The 21,773-nt window shown below is 50.7% G+C and overlaps 1 protein-coding gene, 1 non-coding gene and 1 pseudogene across 3 annotated transcripts; all 3 read right to left on the bottom strand.

Moving 5' to 3' along the window:
• Window positions 1–493: 493 nt before the first annotated feature.
• On the bottom strand, window positions 494–3,480 carry LOC113893383 (annotated as a pseudogene).
• A 1,912-nt stretch (window positions 3,481–5,392) lies between these two features.
• APOBEC3A (apolipoprotein B mRNA editing enzyme catalytic subunit 3A) lies at window positions 5,393–9,563 on the bottom strand. Of its 2 annotated transcripts, XM_027540754.1 has the most exons (5): window positions 9,415–9,563; window positions 8,940–9,084; window positions 7,572–7,860; window positions 6,472–6,587; window positions 5,393–5,970 (listed from the first exon to the last, which is right to left on the bottom strand). In XM_027540754.1, exons 2-5 carry the CDS (start codon window positions 9,075–9,077, stop codon window positions 5,956–5,958), a joined length of 558 nt encoding a protein of 185 aa, XP_027396555.1. In that variant the 5' UTR covers window positions 9,078–9,084; window positions 9,415–9,563; the 3' UTR covers window positions 5,393–5,955. The 2 variants fall into 2 exon arrangements, with proteins under 2 accessions (XP_027396555.1, XP_027396557.1); XM_027540756.1 differs by lacking the exon at window positions 9,415–9,563 and having other exon boundaries at window positions 8,940–9,227.
• On the bottom strand, window positions 7,183–7,285 carry LOC113893821. Its single transcript, XR_003511350.1, has one exon. It is a non-coding gene; the product is annotated as a U6 spliceosomal RNA (small nuclear RNA).
• Window positions 9,564–21,773: the final 12,210 nt, after the last annotated feature.

A 21,773-nucleotide genomic window follows, 5' to 3' on the forward strand; every position in this document is an offset into this window, starting at 1 on the left:
TGCAGACCAGGAGAAAGGGCAGGAGCTAGATTATTTCAGCCATGGTTCCTTGGGGCTTTCTGATCGCCTGTTTCACCCAGAGCATGGGGAGGGACATCTCCCTGTCACAGGGTGATGTCCAAGTTCAAGCTCCCTTCCCAGTGGTCTCGTGGTTGGACCCCTGATGGGCTTTCGGGCCCATGAGGCCCATGAGATTTTTGGCTGTTTCACCCTCCATCACATGCTTTCTAAATCTAACTTCTTTCTTTTACTATTTTTACCTAAGTAGTAGATTTTCTAGTCCAAAAAGTGGCAAAAGCAATATTGTGTTTTTCTGTGGACTTCTATTAAATGTGCATATTACTTTAGTCTTATTCATTTCTTTCTTTCTTTCTTTCTTTTTTTTTTTTTTTCATGTAAACTGCACACTTATTAGTACTGGTGCTGCAACACAGCGCTTCCAGTAAACATGCAGAGCTGCATGGACGTGACCGGACAGGTGAGGTGCAGACTCGGGAACCGCGGGTCCTTACGTCTTCCACTTGTTCTTGTCGTAGTCCCGCTTGGCTGAGAAGCCCTGGATGGGGGCCACCTTCACGTCGAGCATCCTCCTGGTCTGCTTGGCCACCCACTCCTCTTCAAAGGTGTGCGGGATGGGGCCGTACACACAGCGCTTCTCCCGGGCGAGGAGCGCGGTGAAGCCGCACGCAGCGCTTCTCCCGGGCGAGGAGCGCGGTGAAGCCGCACGCAGCGCTTCTCCCGGGCGAGGAGCGCGGTGAAGCCGCACGCAGCGCTTCTCCCAGGTGAGGAGCGCGGTGAAGCCGAGGAAGAACGTGGCCGCGCCCACCACTGTCTGGCACCTGTTGTGCTCCTGCGCATTTCAGCGAAGCTCTCCTTGAACTTAAGGTCGTGCAGTTCAACTTTCTCACCGATGGAGAGGCTGCTCCAGGAAGCCTTCTCCTTCTGCTTCAAGGCCTTCTGGCTGGCAGACAGGTTCTTGACGTGGGCCACGTCGGGCAAGGGGTAGTCACGCCGGTCCACATAACTCGGGAGAGCATAATCTTCACTCTTTACAACACTTCCATGGGCCCGAACACACACCGAGGTGGAAACTGCACGTCTGCCAATCAGGCTAAATACTCTGGTCGCCAATATTCTGCCACCACTGACCAGCCGCTGCCCACCGTGCCCGCTGCGACTGCCCTCTCTGATTCATTTCTCATTAAATTTATTACAAAGCATTTTCTACAGGTTTTGTCCCTGCTGTGAATGAAATTAGAAGATATTCATGTAAGGACACACACCATGACAAAATCAAAATGATGAGGAAACAGCAAACCCAGAGCAAAGCTGTGCCATCATTCTTGTCGACTCCAGGCCTGCCAGACACCACGGCTTTCAGCCACCTCTCTAACTTCCATCATTTCCTTATGGTTACATGATGTGCTTGTGCTTCTGGGTCTTGATCCATCATCTTTTGACATCAGTTCTGATTGGGGAGAATATACACGGCTCCATCTTCCCATCATTCTTCTCTGCCTTGGAAGTGATATCACTGTTCTCAGACCCTCAACTCATCCCCACCTTCAGCTTTAACTCCCTTTTTCATTCTGCCAACCATGAATATCCCCCTCGGCTCCCACGTTTCTCCCTGCCAGGCCACCTGCCCTGAGGCTCCAGATTTTCATTTTACACTTCAGAGCAAATATTCTGCTGTTTAAACACCCACCACTTCCTGCAGTGTACAGCGGAATATTACTCAGCCAGAAAAAGGAATGAAATTGTACCATCTACAGTGATGTGAGTGGACCTAGAATCTGTTATACAGAGTGAAGTAAGTCAGAAAGAGAAAAACAAATATATTAACAAATATATACAGAATCTAGAAAAAGGATACAAATGGACCTCTTTGCAGGATAGGAATAGAGACACAGACGCAGAGAATGACATGTGGACACGGTGGGGAAGAAGGAGTGGGTGAACTGGGAGAGTAACATTGACATGTATGACGTCTGTGTGTGCGATAGATAGCTGGTGGAAAAGTGCTGTGTGGCACAGGGAGCTCAGTGCTGTGAGCTGTGATAACCTAGATGGGTGGGATGGGGTGGGTGGGTGAGAGGGAGGCTCAAGAGGAAAGGGATATATGCATACATACATCTGATTCACTTTGTCACACAGCAGAAATTAGCACAACTTTATAAAGCGATTATACTCCAGTAGTAACATTAAAAAAAAAGGTATGCGAATATTTGTTGCTGAATGAGCAGTTATCCTTCCTCCCGCAGTGTTGCAGTGTTGCTTGTGCAATGACGCTTGTGCATCTCAAAGGAAAGTCTCTTAGTGTCACGTTCAAAGGACTGCCCCCTTTTGACATTCCACAACCAGGCAGGAGGATGCCCTTGTTAACTGGCATCTTGTTTGGAGCCTGTCAGCAACCATCGTGGGGGAAGGGTGGGGTGCTCCAGGGAGCTCATGGGAAGGAAGTTTGGAGCCAAAGGACACCCAGCGAGGGTACAGGACCCACTCAGCCCAAGCGGGGCTGAGAAACAGAATGGGAGTTTCTGTAAATGTCTCCTGCATGAAAAGAGCAGCCAGGGCTTCCCTGGGGGCTCAGTGGTAAAGAATCTGACTGCCAATGAAGGAGATTCAAGACCGATCTCTAGACCCGGAAGATCCCTCAGATGCAGAGCCACTAAGCCCAGGCACCGCAACTACTGAACCTGTGCTCTGGAGCCTGGAAGCCACGACTACTGAGCCCGTGAGCTGCAACTACTAAAACCCAAGCACCCCAGAGCCTGTGCTCCTCAATAAGAAAAGCCACTGTGATGAGAAGTCCGCACGCCGCAACCAGAGAGTAGCCCCCACTTGCTGCAACTAGAGAAAAAGCCCTCATGGCAATGAAGACCCAGCACAGCCAAAAATAAAAAGAGCAGCCAGATTTAGCAAACAAAAATATAGGACCCCAGTGAAATGTGAATACATTTTTGGTTAAGTAAATTCCAAATTATTTATCGTTCATCTGAAATTCAAAGTAAACCGGTGTGCGGTCAGCCATTGGCAATCCCCTGATACAGTGCTGTGTCTGGACCCTCGGACACAACACAGAGCCTTGCACCTTCACGGGGCTCCAGGGTGATGAAGAGACCACCCTTCCAGCTCCCTAGGTGACAAATGGTCCTGTCCCCTCACTCCGGGCCTCCTCCAGGCCTCAGCCCTGCCCCTCCTTCGCTTTCTCCCCAGGTCTCCCCAGGGATCGGGTCCTGTCTCAGTCCCTCCCCTGTGCTCTGAAGCCTCCCACGTGCGCTCTCAGGTCTGACCAGGTCAACTCCAGACTCTGGCCCTGGAAACCCCGGCTTTGCTTGCAGCCTTCTTCAGCCTCCCTGTGAGTATCCTTAGGAAGGTCTCTCAGGGTTGGCTGGGGATTGGCAGGGACCCAGGTGTGAATGTGGCCTCTACCTACCTGTGAGACCTTGGGAAGAGGGAAAGAGGACTTTGCTTCATAGCCAAGTGGTGCTAAGCAGTAATTCCCTGAGATTTGGTAAAGCCAGGATGAGCTTGGGTGTGAAAAGGGCTTGGTCAAAACTGGGAGACATGGTGAGTTTAAAACCAAAGGTGGGTGTTGAAGACAAGTGAAAGGGGCCCCCTCTTGGTCCATCTTCCCTCCCATGGGCATGAGTCCATCATCTCTGGGGACTTGCAAACTCCCTGACATGCCTGCAGCAGGAGAGGGAGGGGACACAGAAATAAGGCCATCAGCACAGAACGTGGTTGGGACCCATGGGAAGAGGCCAGGCCCAGGGTCAGCAGTGCAGGAGGAGCCCCCAGGGGTCAGAGAAGGAGTCCCCAGGAGGTAGGAGGTGAGGCCCCATCAGCAACACTGAGAGGAGGGGAACAGGCCTGGCCTGGGTCTGGGCCGTAATGACCCTGCTGCCAAGGCCCCAGATGCTGCTTGTGGCCCACGTCTCCCCTGGCACCTGGCTGCACGCAGGGTGATCCAGAGTGAACTGGAGGGCTGATGGTTTGTTGTAGATTGAGTGATTTATTAAATGGGTGATCTTTCCCCCTTTTTTAAATAGTAACGTCATCATCTGTTGAGGATTAACTATGTCAACATTGTCCTAAGTACTTGACATTTAACTGCCCAACGGCCCTCAGTCAGTCACTGTTATCCTCCATGTATCACAGGTGAGGAACTCAAGAGCCAATCTTGCTCCCTCTGCAGCCCAAACTGGGTCAAGTGCAACACCAACAGGGTTTCCCCACCGGCCCCTCTCGCTGTAAGACGCTGCTAGTGTCCATTAGAAGAACGTGTGGGCTCTGAAGTTCCGGGCTTTGTCCTATCTTCTTTCTCCCCCTCTGGAATGAGGTGTGAGGTCTGGAGTTAGGCAGCCATTCGAGACCCTGAGGAGACACTGAGAGCTGAGCTGAGGGGACAGCAATAGTGGGCCAGCATCACTGAGCAGCCAAGCCAGGCCTGGACAAACCTACCCACCCCACATGGTTTGTTTTATGAAATGAGCCCTACTTTCAGCTTTTCCAGACGGCTCTGAGCCTGTCCACCCTTCTTCACCCCAGCATCCTTTCCTCAGGCCCCTCGTCTTCCCATTGTTGGGTCTCAGCCCTGCTCCTCTGCTCACCTCTCCCCTCCCCTCTCCCTCCCAGGTTACCTTCCTCTACCTGTCCTTCCTTCCCTCAGACGCACCAGCCCTCCCTGATTTAGTCCCTTCCTCCCTTCTCAACCACCATCATCATCTGTCCCTCATTTTCTATCACTTCAGGTCTCACACTGAATGGCTCTGCTCCCAGCTTCTTAGAGTCACATGTGTGTGTGAGGTTGTGATGCAGTTTGGGCCACTTTGTGTGAGGTTGTGACACATTTGGGGCCCGTGACACTGAGCAGAAGTCTGAGAGGAGAGACCTGGGGAGACTTTGCTGTCTGGACGCCTTGTGCAAGGCTGACTCAGCTCAATTCAGTCCCCACAGAGTCAGCGGCAGGAGAGAAATCTAGTGCCTGAGACCGGTTCTGCTTGGGTCCATGTACTATGCAGGGGCCAGTTCATCATCTGTGCACGACAGCCCCTCCCTCTGGCTTCCTCTCCAGGACAGTAGAAGTAACAGTGGTGTGGGGACTGGAGTAATCCCTGGAGTTATCTAGCTGCAGATTTGAAAGCTCTCTTTCAATATTGAGACTTGTTCTTTCTCTTCTCTTATCCCATGGTCTGTCATTTCAAAAACAGTAATGCTACCAGTGTGATAGGTTGTCAAGGGCTGCAGATTTTTGAATCCTAGGCTTCCCTCCTACAAGTGTTAGCTGATTTTAACTCATACCAGCAGGAATTAGTATGACCATTATACCTCCACTCCACCACGAATCAGATCCACTACAAAAGAAAAAGGCATTCGCATCTTTGCAATTATTAATAAAGTTTTTAATTTATTAAAAAATTAAAAGTTATTACAGGTGAGGAGCTCACTGGAGAATAACAGGACTGACTGAGGGCTGTTGGGCAGTTAAACGTCAAGTACTTAGGACGATACTGACATAGTTATTCTTCAACAGATGATGATGTTACTATTTAAAAAGGGGGGAGAGATCGCCCATTTAATAAATCTGAATTTTAATAATTTTTAATAAAACTGAGTGAGAGAGTCTTAATATTTTATTTTATTGCTTTGCATTTAAAATCTATTAAAATATTCATTTATCTAAAAATCGGAAACTATTCTGATAGTATTGAATAGAATCCTACTGACGTAGATTTGAAACACAACATAGGTTTGAATGAAAAGTAAATCTACTCAGATTTTTATTTTAAAAAAATCTATTTCTTTTGAGCCATTTGTTTTTTGCTGGTCTGTTTGAATCAGTCTGGAGACAGTAGCAAATGTCATGTTTACACTTCTTGAAAGAAAGTGTTTTGTTCTGCTGTTGAATAGAGGTCTCCTGCCTTCTTTAGAGAGGCTGGCGTCCATCCTTCAGTTTTGCTGAGTCTAGGACAAAGCAGGGAATGAGACAGTTGGAAGATGAAACAAAAACAGAGAGGAGGTCTGGGGAGTGTCACAAAGATGGGAAAGGAAGGAGGGACACAAGCATGTGAGGAAGTAGAGGAAGTAGAGGGACCCCTCGGGAAAGGAAAGAAAAAGGAAAGAAGGAATGGAGCCAGTGTCGCAGGAGGGAACAGATCACCCCAGAGGAGGCTCTAAAAAGAGGGGAAAGCCCAGGCAGGGACTCCCCTGGTGGCTTAAGAAACTGCCTTCCAAGGCAGGGGTCATGGGTCCCACCCCTGGTCTGGGAATGAAGATCCCACCCAGAGAAGTACGCAGCCCGCCCTGGAGCCCTTGCTCTGCAGCAAGAGAAGCCTGTGCAGGGAAACTAGAGAGAAGCCCCTGCATGCTGCAACGAAGGCTTCCTGCGGCCCAAACATAAAGGCCCAGGGAGAGAAGAGGAGAGGAGTGGGGAGGTCCAGGGAAGCAGCCGGGAGGAACCCTCACCTTGAGAATGGCTTGCAGTTCTGCACAGAGCGCCTGACTCTTTACATTTAGCCCCTCCCAGGGCTGAAAGGGTTTTCCCTTGTGGTCCACGAAGGTTTCCCAGCAGTGCTTAAAGTCTGAAATGGGACCAGGGAGAGAAAGGTGAGCTCCAGCCTGGCTTTCCCCGTCATCATTTCGCTGCCTGCTGTCTCTTTCCTTTCAGGGACTTAGCTTACCCCTCAAATTCTTTCTTCTTAAAAAATGTTTTTATTTTTATTTTAATTGAAGGGTAATTGCTTTACAATGCTGTGATGGTTTCTGCCATACATCAACATGAATCAGCCATAGGTATACACATGTCCCCTCCCTCTTGACCTTTCCTCCCATCTCCCTCTCCAATCCCACCCTCCTCGGTTGTCACGGAGTCCTGGCTTTGGTCCCTAGTGTCACACAGCAAGCTTCCAGCGGCTTTCTATTTTCCATATGGTAATGTACATGTTTCACTGCTACTCTCTCAAACCATCCCACCCTCTCCTTCCTCCTCTGTGTCCAAAATTCTGTCCTTTCTGTCTGCGTCTCCTTTGCTGCCGTGCAAACAGGTTCATCAGTTCCATCTTTCTAGATTCCATGTATATGCGTTAATATATGATATTTGTCTTTCTCTTTCTGACTGGCTTCATTCTGTATAATAGGTTCTAGAACTTCGTCAGCACGTTCCTTTTCTCAGCTGAGGAGAATATGGAACGCTTCATGGGTCTGTGCGTCCTCCTGGCCCGGGGGCCATGCTCCTCTTCTCTGTATTGTTCCAGTGTCAGCATATGTGCAGCAGAAGCAAGCCCTCAGATTCTTTCTTGCTCCTGGAATCTGAGCCAGCCCGTTCTCCTTCTTTCTGGAAGCCCCCTAGTCCATCCATATTCACCTCCCCCCACCCTCCCCTCCTGAACCACCTCTGCCCCTCTGAACTCTCTCTTTCCATAGGCTCTTTCCAGAGCCTAGCCTCCCTTCTCAGGCAGCACACAAAGGCCTCTGCGCCACGGATTCCCACCCTGCCCAGCTCTTTCTAGCAACTTCCCACAGGCCTCTCCCTGCCACTGCCCCACCCCCAGGAGACCCCTGCCGACCCTCAAAGGTCATGATGGTGATTCGGGCCCCAGCCGCTTGCAGTTCGCACAGGCCACTCTGATGGCACCCAAAACGGTTGTGGGTATAGATGCGGGAGGCAAGGATGTGCAGGCTTATGTGGCGGTTCTCCTTCAGGAATGTAGTCAGTTTCTGGGCACAATCGTAACAGGGGCTCCAGGAGATGAAACAGGTGAGCCTGTAGTGCTGATTCCGGTCCAGATTCCAAGAACGGATCTTTCCCAGGAAGTAGAGCTCTGCATGGCAGGGTTCCTTCGGTTGACCCAAACCCTACAGAGAAGAGGAAGACAAGCGTCCTGTCCTTTGCTGTGTAGGGGCTAGCGCGGAGGGAAAGACCACGGAAGGAAGGCGGGTGAGGCGCTGGCCCCCAGCACGAAGTTACAGTGGGGGCAAGCCTCAGCACCCAGTGAAACGCTATTTCAATGCAGGATTTACACGATCCAAAGGAATGCCAAGCCCCTTGAGAGAAACAGTATCCCTATGGCTCTGCACAGCTCTGAAACTGATCAGTCTTCAGGCAGATGTTGCTGTTTCCTGCATCACAGAATTGCGTTAATTTTGACTTTTAAACTATTGAGTTGAAGTATGACTCATCTCGATTTCTGAGTTTGCTGGAGTCCCTCTTACCTTGTGCCCATGATAGGGACTTCAGGCGCTTCACCTAGTCCAGCTGTGCGGGGAGAGAGGAGGCCAGGGGAGCTCCAACACTGGCCTCCTGCCATGGAAGTGGGCATTTCCTCCCTGGAGCGATTCACTCTGCTCTCCAGCTCCTCCACGACCCTACCCCACTAACCCAGGGGTGTGCCAAAACTTTTACAAGCTTCTACTCTGGGCATCACCCTGTGCTGAGCCCAGAGCATCCCTGGACTAAATACAGCTGGCAGCGGCGGGGTTGTGGGGATCAGTACCCTTGCCAGAATCTCTCAAGCAGTGGGCTGATGTCTTGCCCGGCCGCCCAAGCCCATGGTGATTGAGAGAGGATCGGGCTCTCTGGCAAGAGCCTGCCCTGGGCAGAGTCAAGGGAAGAACCCGGCCCCTTGTCCCCATGCGTCACCCTCCGTCCCAACCCCTCCCCAGAGGCGGAGGAGTAACGAAGTCATGAAACTCTGGGGTGACACTGGACTGGAGGTACCAGGCCCTGGGTGGCTGTGACTGGCTGCTGACATGTGGCTCAAAGCTGTAAATCACACAGAGAGGGTCCCCATCTGATTCCAGGCAGAGCAGCAGCAGCAGCTACAGGGACCTTGTAAGAGAGCTTGTGGGCCACCCCGTGTGCAACTGACAACCTTCTACCCTGAGCGTCCCCCCACCGGGAGGGCCCGCCTGCTGCGGGCGGGCTGGTCGGTCACCTTGTTGCGCACAAAGCCCTTGTACTCGTCCAGAGGGATCGTAGCGTCCCCGTCCAGCCTCTCCACCTCGTAGCACAGGTAGGTCTTGCAAGGCCATCCTTGATTGTTGAAGTTCTCAGTGAAGGTATATTCGTCCATCAGGTGTCTGAGGACAGAGGTGGGAGAGGCCAGGAGACATGGGGCTCCTTCTGGGACCGCCCAGGGCTCCCCTCTCTGCCACACCCCTTCCTCCTGCACCCCACATCTCTGCTGAGCCACTAGACCTCCTTCTCTGACCCCTACTGGGGGCTCCCAGGGAAGTCAGGGTCTCCCCGCAGGAGCAATGCAGGGTTCTCAGAGCCTCGATGATGACCCAGTCCTCTACCTGGAGTCTGACTGGACACGGCCTCTCCATGCCACTCTGCCCCCGTCCTGGGTCCCCTGTCGTGTGGTATCCAGCCCCGCTCTGCCAGGCCCCATGAATCAACTTCTTTACCGTCCCTGGCTCCGAGTCCTCTGATGGTATGCTCAGTCAGCCTGTGGCCTCCTCCTTGAAGTTGTTCAAGCGGCAGTCCTGGCTCCGAGTCCTCTGATGGTATGCTCAGTCACAGCCTGTGGCCTCCTCCTTGAAGCTGCTCAAGCGGCAGGCCTTATATATCATCAGAGCGCCTGGAAGCCGTTGTGTCAGCAGAGTTGGGCCTCACCTCTTCCTGAAATTGGGCCACTCATGCCACCCATGAACTTCCCCACCCAAATGTCACACCCTCGTGGACAGCTTCAGTTTCCATTTCCCTGTTCTGATAAAGGCCTTACCTGGATGCCACCAGGACTGACCACGGACCAGTGCAGTCTGGGAGGGTGTCTGGGAGGTCATCTGGGAAGCAGCGGCCAATCAGGCAGGCAGCGAGGGGACACTTCTGAGTAGGAGATGGCATCTGTACGAGGACCTGGGTTGCAGAGACCAGGCTGGGTCCCCAAGCATCTCTTGCCTTCCAGGGACGGAAGATGCTGTGACTCAAACCAAGCCCCGCTCTCGCATCCCCAGTGTCTCCTCCCATCGCTCAACCCACTAAGTGCTCCTTGTTCCCCCACCTTCTCCCCCAGAGTTTCTGAGGGAGAGTCTCCGGTGCCTGAAACCTGGTGCTGGGGGCAGATGGCGACCTGAGGAGTCTGGGGCTCCTGTTGCTAAGCCCCTGTGCCCTGGAGGACCCTCAGAAGACTGAGCCCCCAAATCTGCCCCAACCCTTCCCAGGTGGCTCCAGCACCCAGAATGCTAGGATGTCTCTGAGCTCAGCCCAGCATCAGTTGCCCCTCAAGGCTGGGCGGGAGCATCTTATGGGGAGACCAAGGCAGGGGTCCATCGCAGGGAAGGCACCTGGCTCCCGCATCCCCAGGGGAGGTGTCCCGGCCAGTGTAGCTCCTCATCCAGTAGCTCTGAGGTCTCTTCTTCTAGAATGTTCTCCAACACCGTCTCCTTCCTCACCCTCCATACCCCAGCCTGGCCAGGCACCCCTGGACCTTCTGTTCCCTGCTGAGGCCCGGCTGCCCCTCTCCAATGCAGACAAGCCAACCTAGCTTGTTTCCACATCTGGGGGGCAGGGGGAGAGGGGTCCATGTGCCAGTGACCGACCAGCACACAGCACAGGCAGCTGAGAGAATCCGTGTTTGGGGAAGGTTGGAGGGATATCAGAGGTGGCAGTGTTTGACCTTCTCGCCAATGTTTTAAGTCTTGAGTCACCCGAGTCACAGAGAGAAGGGATAAGAGGATGAGAAGCTATCAACTCAGATCTGGGTGGGCCTCACCCCTCTCTTCTCCCCCTGCACCCCCAGCACCCTCCCACATGCTCTCCCTGGAGTCCAAGGCCCTCGGGGCAGCAGGAGCCCTGGGACCAGTGCACCACCTCACCATCTCCCTGAGGTCAGGGAGATGCTGGTTTGGTAAAGGTCTTAGTAGAACCTAGTGATGAACATCCGGGCCCAAACTAGCGCCCGACACCACTGGTGTGATGATGAGGGAGAAGGACAAGTGGGGTCTCAAAATGAATGTTGTTGCTGTTCAGTCGCTCAGTTGCATCTGACTCTTTGTGACCCCCGTGGACTGCAGCAACCAGTTCTCCTGTCCTTCACCATCTCCTGGAGTTTGCTCAGACTCATGTCCATTGAGTCAGTGATGCTATCCAACCATCTAATCCTCTGCCATCCCCTTCTCCTCCCACCTTCACTCTTTCCCAGCATCAGGGTCTTTTCCAATGAGGAGGTTCTTGGCATCAGATGGCCAAAGTACTGGAGCTTCAGCTTCAGCATCAGTCCTTCCAATGAATAGTCAGAGTAGTTGATTTCCTTTAGGATTGACTGGTTTGATCTCCTTGTTGTCCAAGGGACTCTCAAGAGCCTTCTCCAGCGCCACAATTTGAAAGCATCAATTCTTCAGCGCTCAACCTTCTTTATGGTCCAACTCTCACAACCATACATGACTCCTGGAAAAACCATAGCTTTAACTATATGTACCTTTGTTGGTAAAGTGTGGTCTCCACTTTTTAATACACTGTCTAGGTTTGTCATAGCTTTTCTTCCAAGAAGCAAGCATCTTTTTATTTCATGGTGGCAGTCACCATCCACAGTGATTTTGGAGCCCCCCACCCCCCAAGAATAAAATCTGTCACTGTTTCCCCTTTTATTTTCCATGAAGTTATGGGACCAGTTGCCATGATTTTAGTTTTCTGTATGTTGAGTGTTAAGCCACTTTTTTTACTCTCTTCTTTCACTTTCAACAGGAAGCTCTTCAGTTCCTCTTTACCTTCTGCCATTAGGGTGGTGTCATTTGCATAGCCTGGCATTTCACATGATATACTCTGCATATGAGTTAAATAAGGAGGATGGCAATATACAGCCTTGAAGTACTCTTTTCCCAGTTTTGAACCAGTATGTTGTTCCATGTCCGGTTCTAACTGTTGTTTCTTGACCCACATACAGGTTTCTCAGGATACGAGTAAGGTGGTCTGGTATTTCCATCTCTTTAAGAATTTTCCACAGTTTGTTGTGATCCACATAGAGTCTTTAGCACAGTCAGTGAAGTTGGAAGCAGATATTTTTCTGGAATTCCCTTGCTTTCTCCATGATCCAACAAAATGTTGGCAATTTGATCTCTGGTTCCTCTGCCTTTTCTAAAACCAGCTTGAACATCTGGAAGTTCTTGGTTCACATACTGTTGAAGCCTAGTTTGAAGGATTTTGAACATAACTTTATTAGCATGTGAAATGAGCGCTATTGTCCAGAGTTTGAACATTCTTTGGCACTACCCTTCTCTGGGATTGTAATGAAAACACCTTTTCCAGTCCTGTGGCCACTGCTTTGTTTTCCAAATTTGCTGTCATATTGAGTGCAGAACTTTAACAGCATCATCTTTTTAGGATTCTAAATAATTCAGCCGGAATTCATTCACTTCCTTTAGCTTTGTTTGTAGTAATACTTCCTAAGGACCACTTAACTTCACACTCCAGGATATCTGGCTCTAGTTATGACCACACCATGATGGTTATTCTGGCCATTAAGACCTTTTTTGTGTAGTTCTTCTGTGAATTCTTACCACCTTTTCTTTTTTTTTTAATTAATTAATTTATTTTAATCGGAGGCTGATTACGATTTTGTAGTGGCTTTCGCCATACATCGACACTAATCAGCCATGGGTGTACACGTGTCCTCCACCCTGAACCCCGCCTTTGCCACCTCTTCTTAATCTCTTCTGCCTCCGTTAGGTCCTTGCCATTTCTGTCCTTTATTGTGCCCATCTTTGAATGAAATGTTCCCTTGATATCTCTAATTTTCTTAAATAGATCTCTAGTCTTTCCCATTCTATTGTTTTCCTCTACTTCTTAGCATTGTTCATTGAAGAAGGCCTTCTAATCTCTCCTTGCTATTCTCTGGAACTATGCAGTCAGTTGGGTATATCTTTCTCTTTCTCCCTTGGTTTTTGCTTCTCTTCTTTCCTTAGCTATTTGTAAAGCCTCCTCAGACAACCACTTTGCCTTCTTGCATTTCTATTTCTTTGAGACAGTTTTGGTCATTGCCTCTTGTTAAGTGTTACAAACCTCCATCCATAGTTCTTCAGGCACTCTACTGGATCTAATCCCTTGAATCTATTTGTTACCTCCACTATATAATCGTAAGAGATTTGATTTAGGTTACACCAGAACAGTCTAGTGGTTTTCCCTATTTTCTTTAAGTCTGAATTTTGCAATAAGGAGTTCATGATCTGAGTCATAGTCAGCTCCAGGTCTTGTTTCTGCTGACCATATAGAACTTCTCCATCTTCAACTGTAAAAATATAGTCAATTTGATTTCAGTATTGACCATCTGGTGATGTCCATGTGTAGAGTCATCTCTTGTGTTGCTGGAAATGGGTGTTTGCTGTGACTAATCTCTTGACAGAACTCTTGTTAGCCTCTGCCCTGCTTCATTTTGTACTCCAAGGCCAAATTGCCTATTCCTCCAGGTATCTCCTGACTTCCTACTTTTGCAATCCAATTCCCTATGATTGAAAGGTCGTCTTGTTTTGTTGTTAGATCTAGAAGGTCTTGCAGGTCTTCAAGGTCAGAAGCTTCAAGTCAACTTCAGTTTCTTTGGCATCAGAGCTTGGGGCAAAGGTTTGGATTACTGTGATGTTGAATGGTTTATGTAGGAAATGAACCGAGATTGTTCTGTCATTTCTGAGACTGCACCCAAGTACTGCCTTTTGGACTCTTCTGTTGACTATGAGGACTACTCCATTGCTTCTAAGGAATTCTTGCCCACAGTAGTCGATATAATGATCATCTGAATTAAATTTGCCCATTCCCGTCCACTTTAGTTCACTGATTCCTAAAATGTCAATGTTCATTCTTGCCATCTCCTGCTTGACCACGTCAAATTTACCTTGATTCATGGACCTAACATTCCAGGTTCCTATGCAATATTGTTCTTTATGGTGTCAGATTTTACTTTCATCACCAGACACATCCACAACTGACTGCTGTTTCCACTTGGGCCCAGTCACTTCATTCTTTCTGGAGCTATTAGTAATTGCCTTTCACTCTTCCCCAGTAGCATACTGGACACCTTCCGATCTGGGGGTTCATCTTTCAGTGTCATATCTTTTTGCCTTATCATACTCTTTATGGGGTTCTTGTGGCAAGAATATTGGAGTGGGTGCTCACCCTCCCAGATCCAGAGCCCAGTGACGGGGGCCAGCCACAGTTCTCTAGAACAGCATCAGGTTGTCTGAGCCTGAGGAAAAGAAACAGCCTCTGGGTGCTTTCCTCAGAGGACTCAGGTGGGCGTGGGGGGTGCCTACATGGAGTGTGTGTGGTCGGACTCCTCTGAGAAGCAAAGGAAGCCGGGTATGCTGGATGGATCCACAGGCTTCTCTCTCCCTGATCTCCTGTGTCTCTCTGGAGCAGGTGAATACTGGCAAAGTGAATAAGGTCAATAATACAGACCATTTGTCAAGTGTTTGCTCGGTGCCGAGGGTGAGCTGCTGGTACGTGGCAGAGTCACAGGGGGGCCCGGAAGACACACTGGTGGGGGGCCAAGAGGGAGGGTCCTGAGGAGGGAGAATGTGCCAGCGCAGAAAGGAGATCGGGACCCTGGCATGCACCCTGTCTCAGCTGACAGCCTTTCCTCTGAGCTGCCTCAAACCTGGACACCTTCCCCCATCTCAAGGCCGTGATCCCTGGGGGTAACATCTTGTGGCCCACCCCCCCTCCCCACAATGTCCTGGAACACCAGAAACCACACAATGACAAAAAAGGAAAGAAAAAAGAAAAACAGGTCTTGCATAGAGTTTGCCAGGGCAAAGAGACACAGCCACGCCTGGCTCAGACACATAGCACCCGTAATCCCTTACTCAAGGAATTGACCAAAAAAACATCCTGGGGTTCCCCAGACACACCCAGACTATCTCAGCTCTGAGCCAAATCAGAGGATTGTGACACATCTCATGCGTGTTTGGTGGGAGAACTTTGTCACTGTATCTCCTTCGGTTTCAATTGCTAGGCTCTTGCCAGCAGCCCTCCTCCATTCCTCGAAGCAAGTGACCAAAACAATCTACAAGGTGTAGTCCTTCTGGGCAAAGAGGGCCACACAGATGGAGAATAGGTGGGCTTACGCTAGGAGAAGGGCCCCCGCCCTGGGCTGTGAGAACGCAGGTCCCAGGCAGACCTGTCTGCATCTCCCTAGGGTCCCCGTTCCTAGGGTCCCATCCTCCCAGGTCCTGGTCCCAGAAGCTGTTCTTAATAAGCAGTTCTCAGGGACCCAGCCTGGTCTCTGCAACCCAGGTCCTCACAGAGATGCCATCTCCTACTCAGAAGGACTGGAGGCGCTGGGTGCACAGGGTCTGCTCAGGGTGCAGACTGTGACCCGGGAAGTGTGGGTGCTGCTCAGGACACCCCACTCACCAGGTCTGTTCTCACTCAGAAACCACCCACCACAAAAATGGGGGCTGAGCCACCACCCGGAGGACCACATCTGTTCTCCAGGGGACCAGGTCTAGAGGGTAGAGGGTGGGAGAGGCCTCAGCCCGGGGGTGGGGGCGGGGGTGGAGGGCACCCTCCTGGAGGAGCAGCACCCCCCCAAGAAGGAGGGCAACACTGTACTGAGTGTCCACCCCGAGGATGTGGGTGAGCAGCATGGTTCTCAGTGCAGGTGGCCAGGCTGGAATTTGGGGGGCAACCAGCTCCCTGGGAGGGAGCGCTGGGCCAGGACGGGGGTGTCTGAGAGGAGCCGGATGGGGAGTCAATGGGACAAAGGGACAGCCCCTCGGGGACGAACAGGGCCAGCTAGGGGCTGGAATACACAGTCCCCACATTCCTCAGGCCTGGAAGGGGCAGGAAGAGCATAGTTGGCTGGGCCTCTAAGGCAGATATATGTCTCACATCCAGCTGTCCCTGTGCCATCCTGGCCAAGCCCAGTCCCTCTGGGGGCCTTTCTCCTTTCCTCTGTGGATTGGCGGAGGGGTGGAAACCTCCATGTCCCAGCTGCTGGCCTTGCATGGGGGCACTCCTAAGGAGAGCTCAGCCCATGGTTCTCCTTTCTCCTCTCCTCCCCAAGGATGAAGGCGGCTGCCTGCCTATAGGACCAGCTTCTCTCCTCCCCACCGTGCATCCCCCAGGCCCCACAATCCAGTGGGCCCCGGGGAGCTTGGGCCGGGCCATGGCCCGTGCTGGCTGCTGCAGGAGGCTCAGCGATGGGTTTTCATGAAGCTTGTCCTCCAGGATACAGGCCCTGTCCTTTGGCTTGTCCCCTCACTGCCTGCCTGGCTGGTCCCTGCTGCCCCTATGACCACACTGTCCCAGACCTCATTGGTCCGTGGTCAGCCTGGTCGCATCCAGGTAGGGCCTTTGCCAGAACGGGGAGGTGGAAACCTCTTCATATGAGAATCGGCCAAACTGAAGGGCAGCGGGGATCCGTGGCTGATGTGGGAGAGAGGCAGGTGGAGCTGGTGGCTGTTGTCCTCATGGGTGGATGGACAGTTGCCTGAGGGGGCACAGGTTGTGGAAGGTGGTCTCCTCACTTCTCACAGCAGCACCAGCCTTTAGGGAGCATCAGATGAGCCCCCAAATTTAATATGAAATGAAAGATGTCACATATAAAGGCGTTCATACTGATGCCATCTATATGAAGCTCAAAACCAGGGAAAGTCAATCTATGATCATAGATAGCCCTAATATGGGTTCCCTCTGGACAGAGCTCAGCTGGGAGGGGATTCGAGGGATCCCCCATTTGGGATTTTGGGAACAGCCCCACTTCAGCCTTGTTGGTGATTACACTGCCTATAAATGTAAGATTTTGCACTTAACTGGAAGTTATAGGCCACTTTTTAAAAAACGAAAAAAATTCACAAAGCCTACATTTTTAACAAGGAAAAAGTTTTACTAAAAAACTCAAATGTAATATCCCAGATAAACTGATAGACAGGAATGCAAAACAAATTCAAACAGAATCACCGTGATAGCTCTTGGGGTTTGTTTTTTGTTTTTTTTTTTAATGAGAAAAGAAGCTGGGGCAGGTAGGCGGGCGCTGTTTGTCTCCAAAAGAGTGACTAAATGTGGTTGAAAATGAAGAAGTGAGGGAGAAATGGGGAAATGGTGTGAGGTAATCCTTATACTATCCAAAAAAACCCAGAAAAGCTGTAAAGCCTCCGTAATCAAAAGCGTGTGATGTGAGCCAGGACCAGAAATGCAGAGCAGGAAAATACCACAGAGGAGTATGTTTGGGAACCTAGTTGATGACAAAGTGGAGTGGCAATTCACCGAGGGCAAGGTGGGCATCATTCATTTGACACTGTCAACTGGACGAGAAATGAATTCTTTTGGAGTCTTCACTGTGATGCAAGACTGACCCTTCTTCTACGCCATTGCTCTGCTTCAACTCTGCAGCCCCCCACCCTCCCCATTCCAACCTTCCCTGAGCCAGCAGAAGCAGAAAGCCCCCTCCCACCTCCCCACCTGCCCACCCCCCGCCCCCAGTACCCTCATTCATTCAGCCAACACCAATTTTATTGAACACCTTCCAGCACCATGTGCTGGGTGTTCGTTGAGAAAAAGAGACAGGATGCCTGGCTCCGTGGTCGCCCACCGTCTGTCTCCCTGTTCAAAGTCCACCCGTCCATCCGAGCTCCGGGGCTCACACCTTCCTTTTCCAGCGGATTTCTCTTCTGTGGTTTTCGGCATCGTGCCCCGCCCTGCTGGGTTATTCCCATCAGCAAACCGCACGCTCAGATATCTCCCACTTTGAAAAACAAAACATCTCCTTTGAGTCACATCTCCCTGCATTCTCTTCACTGCTTCGTGGAGAAAAATAGCTGTAAATAAACACACGTCTATCAAAGAGTGTTCTGCATGTTCTGTTCCGTATGCTTTGCTTCCCACCACTTGTCTGCTTTCCTCCAATGACAGTCCCTGTCCCCCATCATTCCAGGGAAACTGCTCTCGACAAGGTCACCCATGAGCCCCGTGTGGCCAGAAGAAAGGGATATTTCAGGACTTCCTTGATGGCCCAGTGGCTAAGACTCTGCACTTCCACTGCAGGGGACGCAGGTTTGATCCCTATTCAGGGAACTAAGATCCCACACACCTCACGGCGTAGCCAAAAGAGAAAAAGAGGAAGAAAGGGGGTATTTCTCACTGCCCTTCTCGCCCCTCCACGCAGCAGCAAGTGACACAGCTGAACACGCCACCTTCCTGAGACTCTCCTCGCCTGCTGTGGTGATAATCCCACAAAGTCCCATGGTGTTCCTCTTTCTACTTACTTCCCAGCTCCTCTCTTCTCCTGGATGATCTGGGTTCCCCTGCCTCCATCCTCCGTGCACCCCACTGTCTCTCTGGGAGACACAGCCTGCGCTCGGGCACACGGCCCACATCTCCGGTCCTGCTGCTCCCCCGAGTTGGACACTCAGGTGCCAGCCTCTTACCGGATATCTGCCCTCAGATGTCTGACGGGCACTGCACACCTAACCTGCCCAGTAGAACTCTGAGTGGGGTATTTTTCCCTAAAGCTCACTTTTCTCAGATTTCCCCAGCTCTGTACAGGATGTCACCACTTAACCCAGTGAGCAGTGAGATTGCGCCTAAACCCAAAGGCCTATCTTCAGTCCTCTTTGCCCTGACATCTAACCCGTAGCCGTGCGCGCTCAGTTCTCAGTCGTGTATGACTCTGTGACCCCATGGACTGTAGTCTGCCAAGCTCCTCTGTCCACGGGATTTCCCAGGCAAAAATACTGGAGTGGGTCACCATTTCCCTCTTCAGGGGATCTTTCTAGTCCAGGGATGGAACCCTCATCTCCTGCATTGGTAGGCAGATTCTTTCCCACTGAGTCACCTGGGAACCCCAACCCATAACCAAGTCCTGCTAATCCATGTTACCTCTAAACTCACCTTGTTAATCTCCACCCCCACAGCCTCCAATATCACCTCTCACTGGGCTGACTGGATAACCTTCTGGCTTCCACTCTTCCTCCCTCTATTCGGCGTCCTCAGAGCCTTTGGAGGGAGGCTTTAAACAGGAGGCAAGGCACCTTGATGCAGCTCCTTACCCCCTCAACACACACACACACACACACACACACACAGTCTTTTTTTTTTTTGGCAACACTGCATGGCGTACAGGATCTTAGACCAGGGATCGAACTCATGCCCCCTGCAGTGGAAGCGTGGAGTCTTAACTGCTGGACCACCAAGTCCCACAGTCTTGTACTTACTATACGATCTAAACGTCTGCTTATGACCAGCTCCCACGACCTCCCTGCCCCAACACTTTGCTCCTCAGACACACTTCTCTTTTCTCTTCCTGCCTCAGGGCCTTTGCACTTGACTTCTCTCTGCCTGGAAAGCCCTTCCCCCAAAGTCCTCCCAGGGCTAACTTTTTCTGCTCCTTTCTGTCTTGGTACAGCAGGCACCAGCTATTTAAACAGCTTCCCACCAGCCATTAGTCTCTATTACAGCATCCTGTTTATCCCTTCTAACAATTGCCTCGATCTGGAGTTATCTTACCCATTCCCATTTTTTAAAAAAATTTCCTTTGGGTCTCCTTCCACCATGACATCATCCCCTGAGGTCTGGAGCCCCCTCCACCTTACTCAAGTTTGTAGCCGACACCTAGGACCAAGCCTACCCTCCCCCCAGGAAGTGCTCAATCAGTATTAGTCAAAAGAACAAACAAAAAAGAAAACAAATAAATAAATAAAGTGATGCAGAAATGAAATACAAGCTTTTCTTCCCCTGTGGAAGAGGGAGATTAGAGAGGAGAGGGGTTAGTAATGAGAGACTCTAAACTTTCCTGTGAGCTATTTTGGTATCACTTGACTTGTTTCATTAATCTAGCACCTTGTGAATCATTAAACACTAATAAAGTCACTGCGGAAGAAGAGGTTTCCAGGCTGACAAAGATAGGGAGAGCCAGGTTCAGGCTGCCAGGGCCAAAGTCCACCCAAGCATCAAATACTACCTGTAATTACATGGCTGGGAGGAGGAATTCTGGTTCGGAGCCAACTGGCAGTGCCCACAGGGGGAAGAGGACAGTGGAGCTTCACGGTGGTGATAGAATAAACCTCGCCCTGTACCCAGGTTACAGTATCACACGTACATTACCACGCGTCAAATAAATCGCCAGTGGGAGTTTGATGCCTGACACAGGGCACCCAAAGCCGGTGCTCTGCGACAACCTGGACGGATGGGGTGGGGTGGGAGGCAGGAGGAGGGTGTTCAGGATGGAGGGGACACATGAATGCCTATGGCCACTTCATATTCATGTATGGTAAAAACCATCACACTACTGTAAAGTAATTGTCCTCCAGTTTAAAAAAATTAATTAAAATGAAAAACGTACCACACCACAATGAAAGGAGACAAGGCAGTTGAAGACGAGCCCCTGAAAACTAGACCCCAAATGATGACGAGTCAGGATTTGCTAGCCGTCCCACCAAAGGGTTTTCAGTAAAACCCAGATTTCAGTCTGGGCTCTGGAGAGTGTTTCCACATTAGCAAGTCTACACTCCCCACCCCACTCCCCTCATGGCTGATCCCCTGTGGAAGGAGAGGCAGGGAGCAGGAAGTTGCAAAGAAAGGAAAATAGGAGTTATGTGGAAGGATGTGACCAAGGATGAGGAGTCCACAGCAAAGGCCAGGACTCCCCCACCCCAACCTGTACCCTCTCGTGGCAGTGTCTTTTCTATGCTTCCTGGGGGTTTCCCAGGTGATGAATCTGTCTCCCTCCCCGGAGGACTCCTCTTCTCCTCCTGGGCTCTACCTGGATCCTCTCTAACACAGCCACAGCCACCTGTCCTCCCCTGGCCTCCTTCCTCCTGGCCAGGAATAGGCTCTGTCCCCTAGAGGCCAGCTCAGCTGAGGCCCCCAAACCGGCTTCTCTAGCCCAACCCCCTCCAGGCTCCTGGCCTGGACCCTTTTCTGCCTGTGATGCCAAGCCCTGGCATTCCTGCCTTTGCAAAGGCTCTGGGGCCTCCGGTATCTCCGTGACTACTGGACAGACGTGTGCTCACCTGCAAACTCCATAACCAGATTTCAGGGCTTGCAGAAACTCCTGGACCTCTCAGAGCATCGACTGAGGTGGAGCTGAAACTATGTCGAGATGGATTTAGAAGTTCCCAACATGTGCAGAGAGAATATCCTTGTTTCCAGCCTTATGACCTAAAAGCCAGGTAGCCAGGCAAGGTTACACTGGTACCTGTGTGGACACAGTCAGTTGTAAGAGCATCTTCTTCACTCTTAAGTCCTGCTTACTAATTATTTGTATTATAACTGCAGCCTATGTGAGCAATGCTTAAAATATTATAACTTTAAAACGATGCATTCAATATCTGATAATATAGAAAACGAGCCAAATAAAAAGAACAAGAAGAGAAAATTGTAGTCAGGAAATCATTGCAGAGGGACTTCCCTGGTGGTCCAATGGTTAAGAATCTGCCTGCCAAGGCAGGGGACATGGGTTGAGCCCCTGGTCTGGGAAGATTCCTCATACTGTGGAGCAGTTAAGCCCACATGTCCCAACTACTGAAGCCAAAGGGCTCTAGAGCCCTTGATCTGCAACAAAAGAAGCCACTGCTATGAGAGGCCCCTGCACCGCGACTAGAGACTAGTCCCCACTCACCACAACCAGAGAAAGCCCTCACAGCAACGAAGACCTAGCGCAGCCAAAAATAAATGAGTAAAAAATACCAGTTAGCAGCTTACATTCCTTTTTTCTTTTTTAAAATTTATTTTTAATTGAAGGATAATTGCTTTACAGTATTGTATTGGTTTCTACCAAATATCAGCGTGAATCAGCCATAGATTTACTCCTGTCCCCTCCCACCTGAACATCCTTCCC

Source organism: Bos indicus x Bos taurus, chromosome 5, assembly GCF_003369695.1.
Source record: "Bos indicus x Bos taurus breed Angus x Brahman F1 hybrid chromosome 5, Bos_hybrid_MaternalHap_v2.0, whole genome shotgun sequence".
NCBI classification, from domain to species: domain Eukaryota; kingdom Metazoa; phylum Chordata; class Mammalia; order Artiodactyla; family Bovidae; genus Bos; species Bos indicus x Bos taurus.

What these genes read in the sequence shown, in the direction of transcription:
- APOBEC3A (XM_027540754.1), bottom strand. Translation starts at nt 9,077, where the DNA reads ATGGACGAATATACCTTCACTGAGAACTTCAACAATCAAGGATGGCCT. An exon ending in AGGGCTTTGTGCGCAACAAG is followed by an intron (nt 7,861 to 8,939) that starts GTGACCGACCAG and finishes TCTTCTCTGTAG; the next exon opens with GGTTTGGGTCAACCGAAGGA. An exon ending in CACCATCATGACCTTTGAGG is followed by an intron (nt 6,588 to 7,571) that starts GTCGGCAGGGGT and finishes GTCCCATTTCAG; the next exon opens with ACTTTAAGCACTGCTGGGAA.